The sequence below is a fragment of the Ruditapes philippinarum genome, unplaced genomic scaffold (assembly GCF_026571515.1).
Source record: "Ruditapes philippinarum isolate M1 unplaced genomic scaffold, ASM2657151v2 ctg2552_1_1_1_1, whole genome shotgun sequence".
NCBI lineage: Eukaryota > Metazoa > Mollusca > Bivalvia > Venerida > Veneridae > Ruditapes > Ruditapes philippinarum.
The window spans coordinates 171,070-187,603 of NW_026865226.1; the positions used below are offsets into that span (position 1 = coordinate 171,070).

General features: G+C 31.8%; 1 protein-coding gene across 7 annotated transcripts in view; it reads right to left on the reverse strand.

Moving 5' to 3' along the window:
• Window positions 1-16,534, reverse strand: part of LOC132728258 (serine/threonine-protein kinase Nek1-like) — a 55,406-nt gene that overhangs the window by 12,558 nt on the left and 26,314 nt on the right. For 2 of the 7 annotated variants that reach the window (XM_060713866.1, XM_060713865.1), the window contains exons 16-33: window positions 14,963-15,037; window positions 14,143-14,196; window positions 13,501-13,642; window positions 11,464-11,578; window positions 10,961-11,103; window positions 10,175-10,395; window positions 9,846-9,935; window positions 9,530-9,540; window positions 9,221-9,325; window positions 8,028-8,105; window positions 7,541-7,592; window positions 7,020-7,194; window positions 6,567-6,701; window positions 5,411-5,545; window positions 2,370-2,765; window positions 1,562-1,712; window positions 990-1,170; window positions 83-255 (exon numbers count right to left, since the gene is read on the reverse strand). In XM_060713866.1, coding sequence (XP_060569849.1) covers window positions 83-255; window positions 990-1,170; window positions 1,562-1,712; window positions 2,370-2,765; window positions 5,411-5,545; window positions 6,567-6,701; window positions 7,020-7,194; window positions 7,541-7,592; window positions 8,028-8,105; window positions 9,221-9,325; window positions 9,530-9,540; window positions 9,846-9,935; window positions 10,175-10,395; window positions 10,961-11,103; window positions 11,464-11,578; window positions 13,501-13,642; window positions 14,143-14,196; window positions 14,963-15,037 — 2,432 coding nt within the window. The remainder of the gene's footprint in view (window positions 1-82; window positions 256-989; window positions 1,171-1,561; window positions 1,713-2,369; window positions 2,766-5,410; window positions 5,546-6,566; window positions 6,702-7,019; window positions 7,195-7,540; window positions 7,593-8,027; window positions 8,106-9,220; window positions 9,326-9,529; window positions 9,541-9,845; window positions 9,936-10,174; window positions 10,396-10,960; window positions 11,104-11,463; window positions 11,579-13,500; window positions 13,643-14,142; window positions 14,197-14,962; window positions 15,038-16,534) is intronic. The other 5 variants (XM_060713868.1, XM_060713867.1, XM_060713870.1 and 2 more) reach the window with 5 other exon arrangements.

Below are 16,534 nucleotides of genomic sequence, written 5' to 3' on the forward strand. Positions count from 1 at the left end.
CGCATCGCAGATGCTGCGGTGGCATAAAAAAAGCTTTGGTGGGCTAAAAAATGGTATATTTCTAAAAATAATTAAAACTTACTCTTCTTCATCAAAATTTTCCTCTTCGTCCTCATCCTTAGGTTTGTCATCATCCTTTTCACCTTCCTGTGCTTCACCATCATCTTCTTTGTCTTCAGTATCATCATCATCACCATCAGCTTTTTCAACTGCCTTCTCCATGCTACTGCATACATCTTCCATATCATAATCATCCTAAGAAAACAGCAGATTATTACAAATTCATTCAAGCACAGAACAATGGCTATTATTTTCTCAATTGTTCCCCTTATCATCGTAACTATAAGAACTTTAAGTAGCTGTCTGAGTTGAAATAAGGCCAGTGGTAGCTATAATGTTAAGGTAATACCAATTTGATTGTCTGAAGCTTTGAACCTAAATTCAGTAAAATAATTTATCACATACCCGTGCCTCTTTTGGGACTCCATAAAAATCATATTGCACAGCCGTGCATACATTTTGACGTGACGTCATTTGCGTTATAAAAACATAGCAATAAGACAAGCTAAATGTTAGCGTTATTCTATAGGCGCATCAATGAAAAATGTTTCTTTATCATTTCAAACAGTCTTTATTTTTGGTATGTGATAAATATAATATTAAATTTGTGTAAGTTCATTACTAAATTTATTGAACTTGGTGCATAAAATAATATTATGCTTGCCAGGGGGTCGCATAATATAATTTTATTCAGCTGGTTCAATATATTCAGTATTAAACTTACACTCATTCAATATCCTCTATGAAAGCCGGTTAACAGTAAACTCTTTATAAATCCTCATGACTAAAACATAGCTTATGTAGATGTCATGTTTTTCTTGAGCATTTTTACCTTTTCATGTCCTTTCTAAGTAAAAAATTGTTTCACAGTCATTATTTTTTCCCGTTTTCCAAAACAAAATCAAAGCAAGGGAATTTTTCACACCTACCTCCTCATTAACAGTTGACATATCATCTAAACTCTTAACTCTAACTTGTGGAGTTTCTGCATTCATTGTTCTAAATAAACTGGCAAGATCTGGTTCAGAGCAGGTCCTTAATAACTCTCGATGACCAATATCAAAACTTCCCATAGTGATACCCAGAGCAAGACCTGTCTTTCGTTTCTCACTGTAAAGACATGATTATAGTCATGTTAGATAGAAGTAAAGCAAGATCAAATATTATTGACAGGTTAAAAGAAATTAAGTTGAAAATGGTAAATGGGGACAGCATTACAATATCTTTTGAATGTCAAGAATAAAATCTGTGGAAAATAATTATTGACTAAACATTTTTTTGGCAGGAAAACATACATGTATATGGAGATACTTTCTTTCAATTCTGTTAATGCTTAGGATAAATATATTGTGACAACTTGAAGAAACGGTATTATATAGTGTACACAATTATTATTGTAATAGTGCTTTTAAAAAGCACTTAAAAAATAAACTCTATAACAAATTTGTAACACATATTATCACAGAAAATTATCTAAAACTTGTTATGCAATCAAATATACTTTTCTGGATATTCTGTGATGACAACATTGTCTTCTCCTTTTTCTTTATTTGTAGTTTTCTGTTTACTTTCTTCATTATCATCCTCTAACTCAACCTTCTCGAACAATGACCCTGCACCCTCACTCTTAACTGACACTGGCACACCTTGACCTATAGAAACAATAACAGTAAAAATGTTCAATAAGGTAAAATTGGGGAAAGTTTTGTTTTAAACAGCACTTGGTAAGTTATTGTATAAGTATTATGAACAATACTCCATTTAATATAATGATAACTGTGATGGTAAAAATTTGAGCTAAATCCTAAATGAATGATAAAGGAACAGTCTCTAAAATATTTTTTTTTTAACTGTTTGTTAACAATTAGGAAATAATTAAATTACCTCAGCTTCGATGAAGTACTTTTTATAAATGAAAAACTATTTTAGAAATCTGGATGTATTTTATTATCAATACAAGAAAACAAAAAGATATTATTTTGAAAGGTGACTTCCCTTATTAAAACTTTTAACAGGCACTACGTATGAATACTGTTTCAATTTTAACAAGAAACATTCAATCCATTAATAAATATGTATTCCCAATAAAATTTAATTCTTAACATTTGCATTTTTTTTTTTAAATCCCTTATATTGCAAGCTATAGTTTTTTAAAGTAATGAATTCAAAAGCATGGAGGTGCAACTGAAAGTTTATACTGGAAAACTATCTAAATGGAAAAATAAAATCAACAGAATACAAATAAAAGGAACAAAAAAACAGAAAAAGAAGTAAAGCATTCAAACTAAAGATTGTGCAGCACAACATACCAAATTGCATAGGTTTATCAGGTTTTTGTAACAATACTGGTTTAGGAAATACTAATGGTTTCTCTGCGATTGGTGGTTTTCTCTCTGGTAGGGGTGGCTTCTGTTGAACTGCATTCACTGATTTGCTGATCTCTTCCTGTGGGGTTTCCACTTGGTCTTCCAAAGCATTCTTGGTATCTGATGGCTCAGATTCTGATTGTTTATTAGACAAAGAGTCATTAATAACCTCCTTTGCAGGAGATTCAATTTGTTTGACAGGAGATGCTCTTGGTGAAGATTTTCCCTTCACTGGTGAAGAGCTTTCTGATCTTTTGGATTCTGGGATAGTTGAAGGATCTGAAGGGGCTGCTTCAGTTGGTGACAATGGAGGAGTGTTTTGATTTTTGCTCTCAGCAACTGAAGACAACATGAATAGTACAAAACTAATTGCCAAAACAGGGAAAAACTAGCATGCAACAGACCATATTGAAGGATAGTCCAAATCAATTCTAATGTATATAAATATCTGTCCACTCTTTATGTGTATATAAGAAGCATGCACACTCAAATAATGTGTTTTCATTCAAAACTTGAAAACAAAACTATTTGAGCTGTGTCACGACAAAACCATCATAATGGGTTTGCGACCAGCATGGATCCAAACCAGCCTGCGCATCTGGGCAGTCTGATCAGGATCCATGCTGTTCGCTATCAGTTTCTCTACTTGTTATAGGGTTTGTAAGCGAACAGCATGGATCCTGATCAGACTGCAGGGATGCGCACGCTGGTCTGGATCCATGCTGGTCGCAAACCCATTATGTTGGTTTTGTCGTGACACGGCTCATTTCTTGGTTTCATCAAAGCAACCCAGATTTTGGATTATCCTTATAGCTAGCTCAAACATATATAATATAGATATAAAAGTAAAGGGTGACTATATATAAAAATAAAAATAAATAAATAAAAATTATTCTAAAATATTTCCCAAGGAAAAAGCTATGAAGCAGGATTAACTAAACAAAATTAAAATACATTCATTGTGACAGTGACATGCACAAAGGTTGTCCCAAAACAGTGTATAATCTATTAAAATATATTTGACACATGGCATTTTCTTTCCATTTAAAATACAGAATTAGCTTAAATAAGCCAAATTGATGGACTTGGTTGTATAAATGGCAACCCCTGTTGAAATCAATTATCAATATGCTGTTAATATAAATATAACTTAAAGTTTGTAAAGTCAAAAAATACATAAAGGTTATGTACATAACACCTGATACTGCTTTATTAATTTTATGTGAACAAGTTATTACTTGATGTATCTCAATTTTGCTTCTTTTTTTTTTTTGAATTTATTCAAGAAAAGCTTTAAGTAAAAGCTACAGTAAAGACTGTATACAGTGACCTTCGATGGGAGAAAAGAAAAAAGGTCATTATAGACAGGGAGTCACTGTGGACAGTCTCTATATAATTCGGATATATGAACATATCATACCAATATTTTGTTGAAAAGCAGGATAGTACCATACTAAGGGTTTAAGTTAAAATTGCATGTATAATTGGTTAAGATTATAAACTACACCATAACATTAGTATCTAAAAGTTACATATTCATTAAAATGTAATTTATATTGATAAATCTGTTTGTAAAAAAATGTTTAATTTCAATTTTACTAATGAGATGTTACTGTAGAGACATTTAATTTTGTATAATCAACCTGTTTACTTTACGGAGTTCAATGTATTAATAAAACATTAGATACAAATCTCCAAATAATTTCTAGATAAGTGCTCCGAAAAAAAATTAACAATCGAGGTTTCAAACATAACCACGCCTTTAAGACGTTTGGCATTGTTTATCTTTACTCGCCAAAACACCGCAGCAATTATGTATATGCATGTGTTTTTAATCATTTTATCGGCGAAAATTGATTGAATTTGTCGCCATATTGTGTAATTGTCAACAAACAGCCACAGTGTATTAGCGTGTCGCCGATTGGTCAATGCAAACTGCCGTAGATACAACGCGCGTTCTGATTCGTCAATCATGAATACGTAATGAGAAAGATAAACATAGTGAACTCTTGCCTTGCGGCGTGTATTGAACTTTGTTGATGTTGACACGCGTTCTTAATTAGCGGATTAACGGTAATTGGTTGTAATTGAGAGGTAAACAAATTATTAACAGACCTAGCGGCGTAAATAAGTATGACGGAAAATTATAAAAATCGGGCGACTGAAGCAAAGTCGCTGATCCGAAGGCGACTTCTTCGCCAAAGACGTCACATAGTTCAAGTCATGCTCCCCTTGCAAAAGTCGCTGTTCACGGCTCAAATACCGTAACGGGTGACTAAATCATGGTCGTTGTACGGACTAGACAGGGAGTCGCTACATACAGACCATTTATATAGTAAATACTGTTCGGCGCACCTAACTATGGTCACTATAGACAGAACGTCGCTATATACAGGGGGTCGCTAAGACAGTCTTTACTGTACCAGCATCACATTTAATATTGCAAGTATCAAGTACAAAACTTGTTTTTAGGCTATTTTGGGACACAAAATTACATCTGTTAAGTTTTTAAAATGGATTGGTTTACAATAGGCACATTTTCCATCAAATATTTATGAAAACATTAGAAACGTATCATATGATTATTCTTATAAAATATTGTTTGAAAAAAAATCCTGACAAAGTTCTAGATGAACATTTAAACATAAGTTATATAAATATATGTAATTTCAGATCATGTATTTCACACATCATTCATATATAATTCTTTCATGGTTTGCTGTTGTGTCTGATACTATATACTATCAACATAATTACTTATTGTATTACAGTCCTTCAATTATAGACCAATCCACTTTTACATCCAAAGTTGTTTTTGATTTGATCTTTGTTTTTTTTATTCACTTTTCATTTATCTAATGAGGTTACTAATTTTATATAACAAATAAAATTAAAAATAATATTGATTTTTTTTTCAGAATCTATGGGAAAACAGGTAAAACACATGTATATGATGACACAACAATCCATGCCATTATGAATACCTGCTTTGTTTTGATCAGCAGTGCGAATAGTGATGGTTCCTTTCCTAACAGGAGATTTAGATATAGTGATAGTCGCACCTACAGCCGGTGTGGCTGGATGTTCACCTGTAGATGATGCTGAACTTGCCCCTCCCTCTGTAAAAATTATCATTACAAAAAGTGTACATGCTTTGTTTTATGAAGAAGACAGGTGAAAAGTACAAAGACGATTTACATACATCAGCAGTAAATATATCTGTTTCCAATTTTACTTTCAGTTTAATTTCAGTTTGTTTTTTTTCTTCAAAATAAAAGTAACCAGTGTCAAGGGTGTGCTGAAGCAACTTTGCAAGGAGCTAGTTTGTGTCTTGTGAATCATACATGTTCAATTTATTCTTTGATTTTTCCTAAGAACATTTATCGACAATAACCTTTTTTTAGCCACTCTTTGACCTGATGCCTTCTAAGAAATCGTTCGAGTTACCTCGCTGTATGATATTTTATAAGTTTTGAGAATATCACAAAATTTACAGATTATTTTCCCTATTAGTTTTAGCTTTAATATAAAAGCAAGTTTCATTACACATCCAGAAATATTTACAAAAGTCCATTACAGTATAATAATTATAAGCCTGTTTTAAATTGCTTAACTCTATTGGTATGCATAATAGATGATACTTTTACTTTGATTTTTAAGGTGGTAAGGCGTTAACAAAGTATAAACATTTCTAATTTTTGTTTGTGAAATTGCATTAATTTTGAATCTCCCCTAGTAAACTTCTGCTGTCCGTTATAAACCCATTATAAACTTTGCTGACATCCCTTAAGTTTACAGCATAACAAATTAAGATGCTTTTCCAAATGCTGTGCTATTCACATGTAAAGAAGAAAATCCCACCCTCAAAAAACTTTTTAAAATTGAAGAGAAAAATTAGAATCAGACATATCTTTGTGCTTAAATAAGGTCATGCAGTAACAAAAACATTAGAGGATCTAAATAAAATCAATTTAGAATCATTTTGGAATAAAAGAAAGAAAACTGTGAATACATGAAAAAGTTGAAATGATAAAATGTCTTAATTCTTTCTCACATTTTAAATAATGTAAGCTAATGCTCTACTTTGTTTATCTTCAATATATCTATTATACAGACTAACAAAACTACAATAAGTTATACCTGATTTATCACTAGCCATTGTTTGTTCAGCTAGAGGTACACCCTGTAATGCATTAATGACAGTTTCACCAGGTCGACCCCACTGTCTCCTTGCAGATTCTGGATTTACAATCACTTTATCTCTTGCGCTAGTTACTGTAAAACATACATTTTATTTAGCACTATCATCTATCCTTGTAGAGCTCCATTTACTTTTATAGTTATTGTCATAGAAAGGACAACCCATAAAACAAAAACCTACTAAATGTAATTTTTCAAACCTACTATCATCTTAATAACTACCAATACCAATATTCTTCAAGGTCACTGGCACATGATTTATATTAAGTAGACAAAAGCTAACTGAATTAATGTTTCAGACATCTAGATAAAACACATCAAACATAAAACAATCTTAAGATGATAATCAGACACTAAGGATATATATTTATTATTACTTCATTATAAAGTTACCTTCCATTTGTGAGGCGGTCTGTTCTAGTGTAAGTTGGCCGAGGTCAAGACTTGGTGCAGCACCCCACTGTGGTCTTGAACTCTCTGGTTCCTGGGCCTCTGCCAGTTTAATGTCTCCACCAGCTCCCCATTTAGACCTGGCGGATTCTTTAGCCTCCTTGTCCCCTGGTGGACCCTACATAAACACAACCCACAATATCTTTACAGAAATATTCTTTGACTTCTAATTCGGCCACAAAAGCCTTGATATTCTTGAGAATTTGAAGAAATATTGACAGACTGCTGAAGGAAATGAACAATAAATTATTGTTGAAAAAAGAAATGATAGACAAGCAATATTATCATTCCTAGCAAAAACCTAGAGGTATAAGGTAATCTTATCTTCCTTGTTTTGCAATGCTGCCTTTTTAAATTCTATTGGGAGAATAACAGAAATGTATCTCACACAAGTGCAATATTTCACAAAATAGATTTATGTACATATTTTCAACATATGCTTCTGTTAAATGCTTAAGCTTTACCTTCTGGTTTAATTTTCTGAGAATTTCATCTTTCTGTTTTTGCATTGGTGTTCTGAAAAAAATGATGAAAACTGTGTCATGAATCATAATAATTTGCTAGATGTCTTTGAGAAAATGTTTATATTAGTTTTAATTTAAGTCACATAAAAATAAGGTGGGCAAATCTTCAAAGCTTTAATATTAAACCATGGAAACCAGTCAATGCATTATTTCAGGAATATGCATTTAAAATGTACCTAAGAAGACAGAGTTACTTATCAAGAATTCATCACGAGAACTCTTTAATAAATCAAATAACTTTAGAAAGTGACTTGAACATTGGTAAATTAAGTTACCTACACATGACTAGTTAACATTCAATAAACAGTATTGCTATACAAAAATAACTGAATTACTGAATATTATTTGATTTTTTAAATTTTTGTTTTACATACAAATATGATTTAATTGCCAATATAATTGAATTCTGTAAGAATGATAAACCAACCTAGGTCTCTCCTCCTCTTCTAGAACAACCTTTGGTGTGACTCCTATAGCTCCCAAAACATTGGTCATTGCTGGTGCTCTATGAAAAGGTAATAACAAAATTTGAGCCGTGTCACGACAAAACCAACATAATGGGTTTGCGACCAGCATGGATCCAGACCAGCCTGCGCATCCACGCAGTCTGATCAGGATCCATGTTGTTCGCTATCAGTTTCTCTACTTGTTATAGAGTTTGTAAGCGAACAGCATGGATCCTGATCAGACTGCGCAGATGCGCAGGCTGGTCTGGATCCATGCTGGTCGCAAACACACTATGTTGGTTTTGTCGTGACACGGCTCAAATTATGACATTGAAATGCTATCTGTCTTGAAAATTGATATTATCCTAAATATTACAGTTAATCAATCTAAATGTTTTCATCTCTTTTTTTTTTTTTTTTTTGTGTTTTTTTTTTTGATATGGGATGCTACATAAATTCTATTCATTTAAATTGTTTGTTTTTTATTATTCTACTTTTTGTTTCTGTTACAGCTGTTGTTTAAGTTGAGTTTTACTGAAGATAATTTCATTGTTTCAAAGCAAAGTCCCATGACAATTCTTTTTTTTTGTACTTCAATAATACAATATATAAAAAAATAAGCTATTAAAATAATTAGTAATCCTTTTATACAGACTTTTTAAAGTTTAATTGTGTATGAATTAGTAACCTTATAAGAGACACATTCTCTAACTTGTTCCTGGAACCAACCAGTACTAAGCAATTGGTGTAAACAACAGTTTGCCCCTGACAGGGATTGTACCCAAACAGCCAGCAATCCTTAGATTACTAATCTGACACTTTAAACATTCAACCAAACATTCACTGCGTACTTAACTCTCAATTGAAAACATAATACAAAGTTTGAAATTACCATACAAGCATTAAGTAGGTATTACATCACAACAGTGATAGGTAGTTCACATTATCATATATATTACACTGCACGTTTGTAACGTCGCTTTTCATTGGATAATACTGACGTTTATATAGTATTATATACATCGATGCTGTCAATTTATAAAGAAATCTCAAATTTTCCTCTAAAACATAATGCTTGCTGTATTATAGCTGCTCATTATATATTTCCAAACAACCTTTTATATGGGGCCATATAACATGTCAAAAATCTTTATAACTAACAGTGTAGACTTACGGTGGAGAAGGGCTAGCAGCTGGTACAACTCTTGGTGTGGCCCCTATAGCATTCATGGCTCCAGTCATTGGCACTGCTGGACTTGGTTTCACAGGAACTCCTGGTCTGTATTGTAGAAATTATCAAAATAATTATCAAGCTGGCTAATAAAGCAAATATCAGCAAAGCATAAAATAGTGCATAGAAAACAAAAACTGAACTGATTTACTTTCTGTATAATAATGGACAATAATAAGTTCTATATCATTAAAATGTAAAATATTTATCCTGGATTTAACTTTTTACAGATTAGAAAATAAACAAACTCACCTCTGTCTCATCTGAAAAATAACAACAGTATTGCTTTAATAATCACAGAAAGTATGAAAATTTGAGGAAAAGAAAAACAGAGAACAGGTAAAAGCAAAAGTAGGTCTCCTGTTACAATAAAGAACAAAGCTGTGCTTTACAAAGAAATGTCACTAATGAAAAATGTTGGACCAAATTTATTCAATTAAGAGTTAAACTTTAACTTATGTTTATAATAATTCAAATACAGTAGTTTAGCTTCAACATTTTATATAACATTTTAGCCCAGGTCAATGCTGTGAAACATTGACCTAATTAATATTAACACGATCCTTACCTCTCTCATTTGACGCTGTTGTTCAAATAGCTCTTGTTTCTTTTTCTCCAAAACACTTGCTCTTTGTTTGGCCCAATCTTCAGCTTGTTTCTATACAACATAATAATTAGAAATATTGAAACACTTATTCAACAAATCTTCTTACAAAACATTTTTTCATTATAAAAATCTTTTACATTCAATACCTTAAAAGTGTCTGCCATAATTTTGTTTATTTTTTTTGTCATAGATTTAGTTTTCTGCCATTGTTTGAATATTCAGCAATAGTTTTGTCCTACAGTTTTAATAATCATAGTTTAAAGATTTTCATAGTTTTAAAGATCACATACTTTTAAATCATCTGCCTTTTTCTTTCTCTCTGCTGCTGCGTCAGGATTTTTGTCTGATGATATTTTAGCCTGAATATTTCTCCGTTCATTATAATTTTGTTGTCGTATCTGTTTTAACTTCTCTAGATATTCCTGTTCCTCACGGTTACGAGCTGATGCAGCAGACGATGGTCTCTGTTGTTGTTGTTGCTGTTGTTGATCATTTACAACACCTCGGTTACCTGATTAAAACAACAGTAGCATATATATAAGACATAGGTTTGCGAGTAAAATTATCATCCCCGAGGAAAATACTGCTACTCAAGGCTTTAGATTTCAGATTTTTACTGTGAAAAAGTAATGTTTCATGTGTTACCTATGTAAATGTGCACAATTATTAGTCACTTGGTACACTTAAATCAACAGTAAGAATAACTCCCATTGGACTATGGGAAATTAACATAATGAAAATTTTGAGGGGTAATTATATATCTTATCAATAAACAAACCTCTTACACTGAGTTTACATCTTTTAAACACTTCCAATGAAAATGTAAATATCAATTCCACTGCATTGTTAACTTTAAAATCTTTTCTATAATATGCTTCAAAATTTATAAATGCTTGTACTAGAAATGTGTGACACAACTGACACCGCATTCCATGGTCTTGTTAGTCTACAAAATTTAAGTGGGATGGATGGACAAGGGCAAATATATATATACCCCATATATATATACCCCACCCCTATGTAGTTAGATCATAATAAACTTCTTTTTTCTAAATTTATTCAGTTACTATGGTTACCAGATGGTGGTCTTCCTTGTACTGGAGATGGAGAAGGTCCAAACATTTGTGCCTGACCACGGTATTTGTTATTAGCTGCCTCTTTCTTACGGTTGATAAAATCATCAACAAGTCTGGCCCTCTCTTCTGCCTGGTTCTGAGCTCTAAGGCAAAAATAAATAAATGATCATTAAATGTGTTAAATTACATTTTTCATTTAGTTTTATTCTTGATATGAAATTTTAATAACTTATGAGAAGACCTTTATTTGCTTCAGCCTTGGAATAATGTCTTTACAAATTTTGACATTATGTAAAGACAAACATATAACAGCAGCAGTGATATTCATATTAATGCTTGAAATTGGTGCAATAAGCTTGATCATAGCATAAGATTTGTACATTTTCCCCACCTGTTGCAAGTCTTCAGAATAAATTGGTAATTAGAACAAAGCTAAATACATCAAATGATGTTAAGAACTTCCCTTGCTCTACAATTATTAACAACATAATGATAAATTTTACCTCTGGTTATGAGCAGCATATACAGGTGATGGTTCAGGGGCTCTTCTCCATACAGGGGCTGGTTTTGGGGCTCCTGGCAGAGGTCTTGGAGCAGCCATATATGATGCAGCGGGAGCTGAAAATGATAATACAGAATTATTGTAAATTATGATCAGAAAAAATTCATTGCATATTCATTAACTTTGCAGGCAATAGACATACATTCTGCTCAATTACAATTGCACAAAAAGTCACCTATAAAATTTCCAATTCTACATGCTGACATTTTATTTTCCTACTAGATAAACTATAATGTAGAACTACCTGTCAGACAAAATATATAGGCAGAACACCTCTACAAAAATGAAAATTTAATTACATAAAGGTTTTCCCTCTAGTAAATGTAACATTTATATTTCAATATTTTACAAGCATAAAAAACCTCTGTTTGACATTATGCTTATTTTTGCATTGTCAAATTGAGCAGAAATTGACTATATTTTAAAAGATTGGCTGTTAAATGGTGATTAATCAACAGTTTATATTGGAATGTGTTAAGAATAAAATATAATTCTACATTTTTTATAAATTAACTAGAAATGTGTCCATAGGACACAGGTGCCCCCACCGCGCCACTGTTCTGTCAATCTTTTTACTAAGTCAAGGGAAATAACTCTACAAATATTTGATAAATCCACAAGCAAAACCCCAGGTGCAAATCCAAAATATGCTGAGCAACCTGCCCATAAGGTTTAATGACTATGTCTAATCCAAGTTGAAAATTGCAAAAAATTTTCTAAGTGAAGGGCAATAACTCTAAAAATACTAAATAAATCCAGACGAAAATACCTGGTGCACAACTGCTCATGCTGATCAATATTTCTGTAAAGTTACATGACTCTAGGTCAAATACTTTTTGAGTTACGTGCGACACATGTTGAAAATTGCCAAATTTTACTAAGTCAAGGGCAATTACTCTGAAAATACTAAAAATATCCACATGAAAATACCCAGGTGCAAAACTAAATATGCTGATCAACATTCCTGTAAAGTTTCATGACTCTAGGTAAAATTCTTTTCGAGTTATGTGCGACACAAGTTGAAAATTGCGTAATTTTACTAAGTCAAGGGCAAAAACTCTGAAAATACTAAAAATATCCAGACGAAAATACCCAGGTGCATAACTACACATGCTGATCAACATTCCTGTAAAGTTTCATGACTCTAGGTCAAATATTTTTTGAGTTACATGCCACACAAGGCTGAAAATTGCCAAATTTTACTAAGTCAAAGGCAATTCCTCTGAAAATACTTAATATATCCAGACGAAAATACCCAGGTGCACAACTACACATGCTGATCAACATTCATGTAAAGTTTCATGACTCTAGGTCAAAAACTTTTTGAGTTACATGCGACACAAGTTGAAAATTGCAAAATTTTACTAAGTCAAGGGCAATAACTCTGAAAATACTAAAAATATCCAGATGAAAATACCCAGGTGCACAACTACACATGCTGATCAACATTCCTGTAAAGTTTCATGACTCTAGGTCAAATACTTTTTGAGTTACATGCGACACAAAAGTGAACGGACGGACGGACGGAAGGACGGACATACTTAGCAGACGTGTTTGTGGGGTTATTCCTTTGATCTCTTAACCCCACAAGAGCAAATTTTTTTAACCCCATAAGAGCATTTTTAACCACATAATACATGTCTCTACGGAATGAACCCCATACAGAGTGCCTGTACATAAACCTAAACCTCATAATGTAGCTCTCGTCTGCTCGGACGGACGGACGGACGGACAAGGGTAAATCTAAATGCCTGCCACTAACGTGGGGGCACAAAAATTACAGCTATATTCTGGTGGATATTTTGAGCCATGGGAGTTATTTATCATTCACTCAATGTAAATTATAAAATTGATTGGAATTATGACAAATGTAAGCATATTTTGAATTTCACTCGTTCACTCACTATAAACCCTTGGATTAGAATAATGTCACTTTAATCAAGCTTATAGAAAATATCAGACAGAATATTTTGTATACCTTTAGCAGGAACACCTTCCTGTCTTTGTCGTATGTCTCGGTTTTGTTGAAGTTTATCCAGGTATTCATTATAGTGATCATATTTACCTCGCTGTTGACCTGCTGCATTCCCATTGTAATCCCCGCCTTGCCCTACCACAGGCTGTTGATTAGAATAAAACTATATAATTATTCAGCTATTCAAACTAACATAATAAAATAGTGGAAGAAGTGCTGGTTTTTGTTGTTTGTTGTTTTTTGTAAATAAAAACCAGATACACAAATTGTACATGTGCATCAAAAACATGGCTCTAAAGGGATTATCAACAAAAAGTTGTTGAATTACAACATAAGCAGTTTTTGTCACATACTATAATTCCGCAATTCCAAGTTTATTTGATCAGTATCAATATCCATTGATTAATTAGATTGTTTTTATACCTTTTCAAGTATAGACATTCATTTTTTTCATGCACACAGATTGAAATAAGCCTATGAGACAAAATATGCTATTTCCCAATGATTCATTCAATTGATAAAAATATCATTTGATATTTTCCTTATTCTAGAAAAAAAAACAGATCTAAAGTGTATCATTCAAGATAATGAAAATTCGTTTCAAAAATTAGAAGTAAAAAGAACCAGTGTTCTTATTTCACATACCCGAGGAGCTGGGGCAGGGGCAGGAACAGGCTTAACATTATCTTTTTCATCTTTCTATAGTATGAAATAGACATGAAATTTTCACAATTAGTACATTGTATTGTATATAGGATTGCATTTGATATGTTTCAAGCAAATCTAGCAGTTATGAAAGCAAATAGCACCAGTATTAAGCCAAGCCACGTCAACCTGCAATCAACGCAGACAAGGCTCTATTAAGTTGGCTGCATGAAGATGAAACTAAAGGAATCCTTAAAGTTTAAATACAAAGTAGAATTCAATTATTCAAGTATGAAAGTGAATAATAAATTTGCAAAAATTGATTTTTTCTAAACTTAAATTTCACAGATATTAATAATGCAAGATTGTGATATCAAATGATAGCAGACAAATTATGGTAATGCTTTCCTGATCAAGTTTTAGTTAAGCTTATTAATCTACTTTCCATAAATTATGACCTTTAATGGACATTAGCAAATAGTATTACAAAGATGACCTTTTTACACTGACTTTTACACTAACTAATAGATAGTTCCCGATTTTTACAATATTTACCTCCCTTGCCGAAAGTGGCCGCCATTTTTTCGGGCCCATATTTCATATAATATATTTGACAAAACATAAACATATCAATATAAACAGCTTGACTTGTGAACTTTCAAAGCTTTTATACATATGAATGAATATATTACTATTTTTTATCTTCTTTTTTTAAGCATATTACATATTGGTAATGTCCCTTAAAATGGCAGCCAGGGGAGGTAATAATTTCTATGTGAAAAGCATCTATAGTGAAATAATGTATTAGGATAATACATACACTACTCCTATCAGAATCAAGAGAACCAAGTAAATTATTCCAACCATCTTCTCTTGCCCTGTTAATTCTGGCCATCTGTATCAATTAAGGTTACAAAAAAATGAAATCAGTAGTTCAATAGAATAAGATAAATTCTTTGGGTTAAAACAGTTAACCTGTTTCTAAAGGCAATAACAATACAGGTACTTTCTAGTTTGCATTATTACAGAAAAAAGTGAAATATCACATGTATACAAAGAATCCGGGCCAACTCGCCCCTCAATCTAACTCGGCTCCAAAGTCATCTCATCCCAATATCAACTAGGCATGGGTCAACTCATCCCATAATAAATATATTACTGGTAATGATTACTTTTATCACTTTGATATATTTTCATCATTACTTTCATTGTTAAACATTTTCATGACTTAAATAATGGATATCTTAAAGTTTTATTGATGAAAGTATATAAATTTGTAAATAATTTACAATTTATATGTGTATTTTGATATTTTGTAGAATATATTGTTCAAACAGTGTTTAATAAATTACATTTATTGTTATTAAAACATTAATCTTAAATGTTTATTTATGGATCAATCATAAAACACCTTGAATTGATACATATGTCTTTTTAAAAATAAAGATAATTTCAAACAATATGCTGATGACTTTTTCAATTTCTATCTGTCATAGTGATAGTGTTAAACAACTGCAGAAAGGAGTGTTGAATGTGCAGTAATATGTTGTAAAAGTAGCAAACTGTAAACAAAGTTGTATTTTGACTTCCACACACAATATGAATTCACTAGAATTATACCAATTGCCAGTTAGTATAGAACCAAGGTGACCCATTACCATATACAAATATCATAACAGACTGGTATTTTTAGAAAGATTAAATAATACTATTAAAACCAAACAAGCTGTGTCATTTAAAGTGATACTTGACCCTCACAATAAAATTTGTATAAGATTCTGAATTATCAGCATTTGTAATTTTAAACAAGGCTATCAAGGAAGTACTGGTACAACATAATAGACTGGATAACTGTAAAAAAAATATTCAAATTTTTTTCTATTTACTTTTTTATCTGTAAATGTGACACTGACAATTAAAATTCAGACTGGGTCAAGCATGCAACCTATCTCATGAAGGCACACAGAAAATTGTGTGCCAAGTTTTAAGAAAATCCACAAAAGCATTAGAAAGATGTAATCTGAAAACAATTTTCCACTGAACAACATCTAAACAGACATACAAACAGGGTAATTAATAAATTATCTTATATCAACATAAGTGAGTTTAATGAAATTTTAGCTTTGCCACATAATTGATGATTGTTATGAATCGGGCTAACACAACTGATGAGTATTTTCATAAATTTGACAATCTTCCATTGGTCAACCTAATAAAACATTTTTAACTTCTATTTCATATCAATGAAATATCATATTAATGTAAATAATACTAGACTTCAACATCAATTTCTGAGAATACAAATGTAAATAAAACAAGTTAAAAGTGCAAATGGATTCCAACACCATTGAAAATGAGAATAAAAACTTCAATCTTGCTTTGACAAAATGGC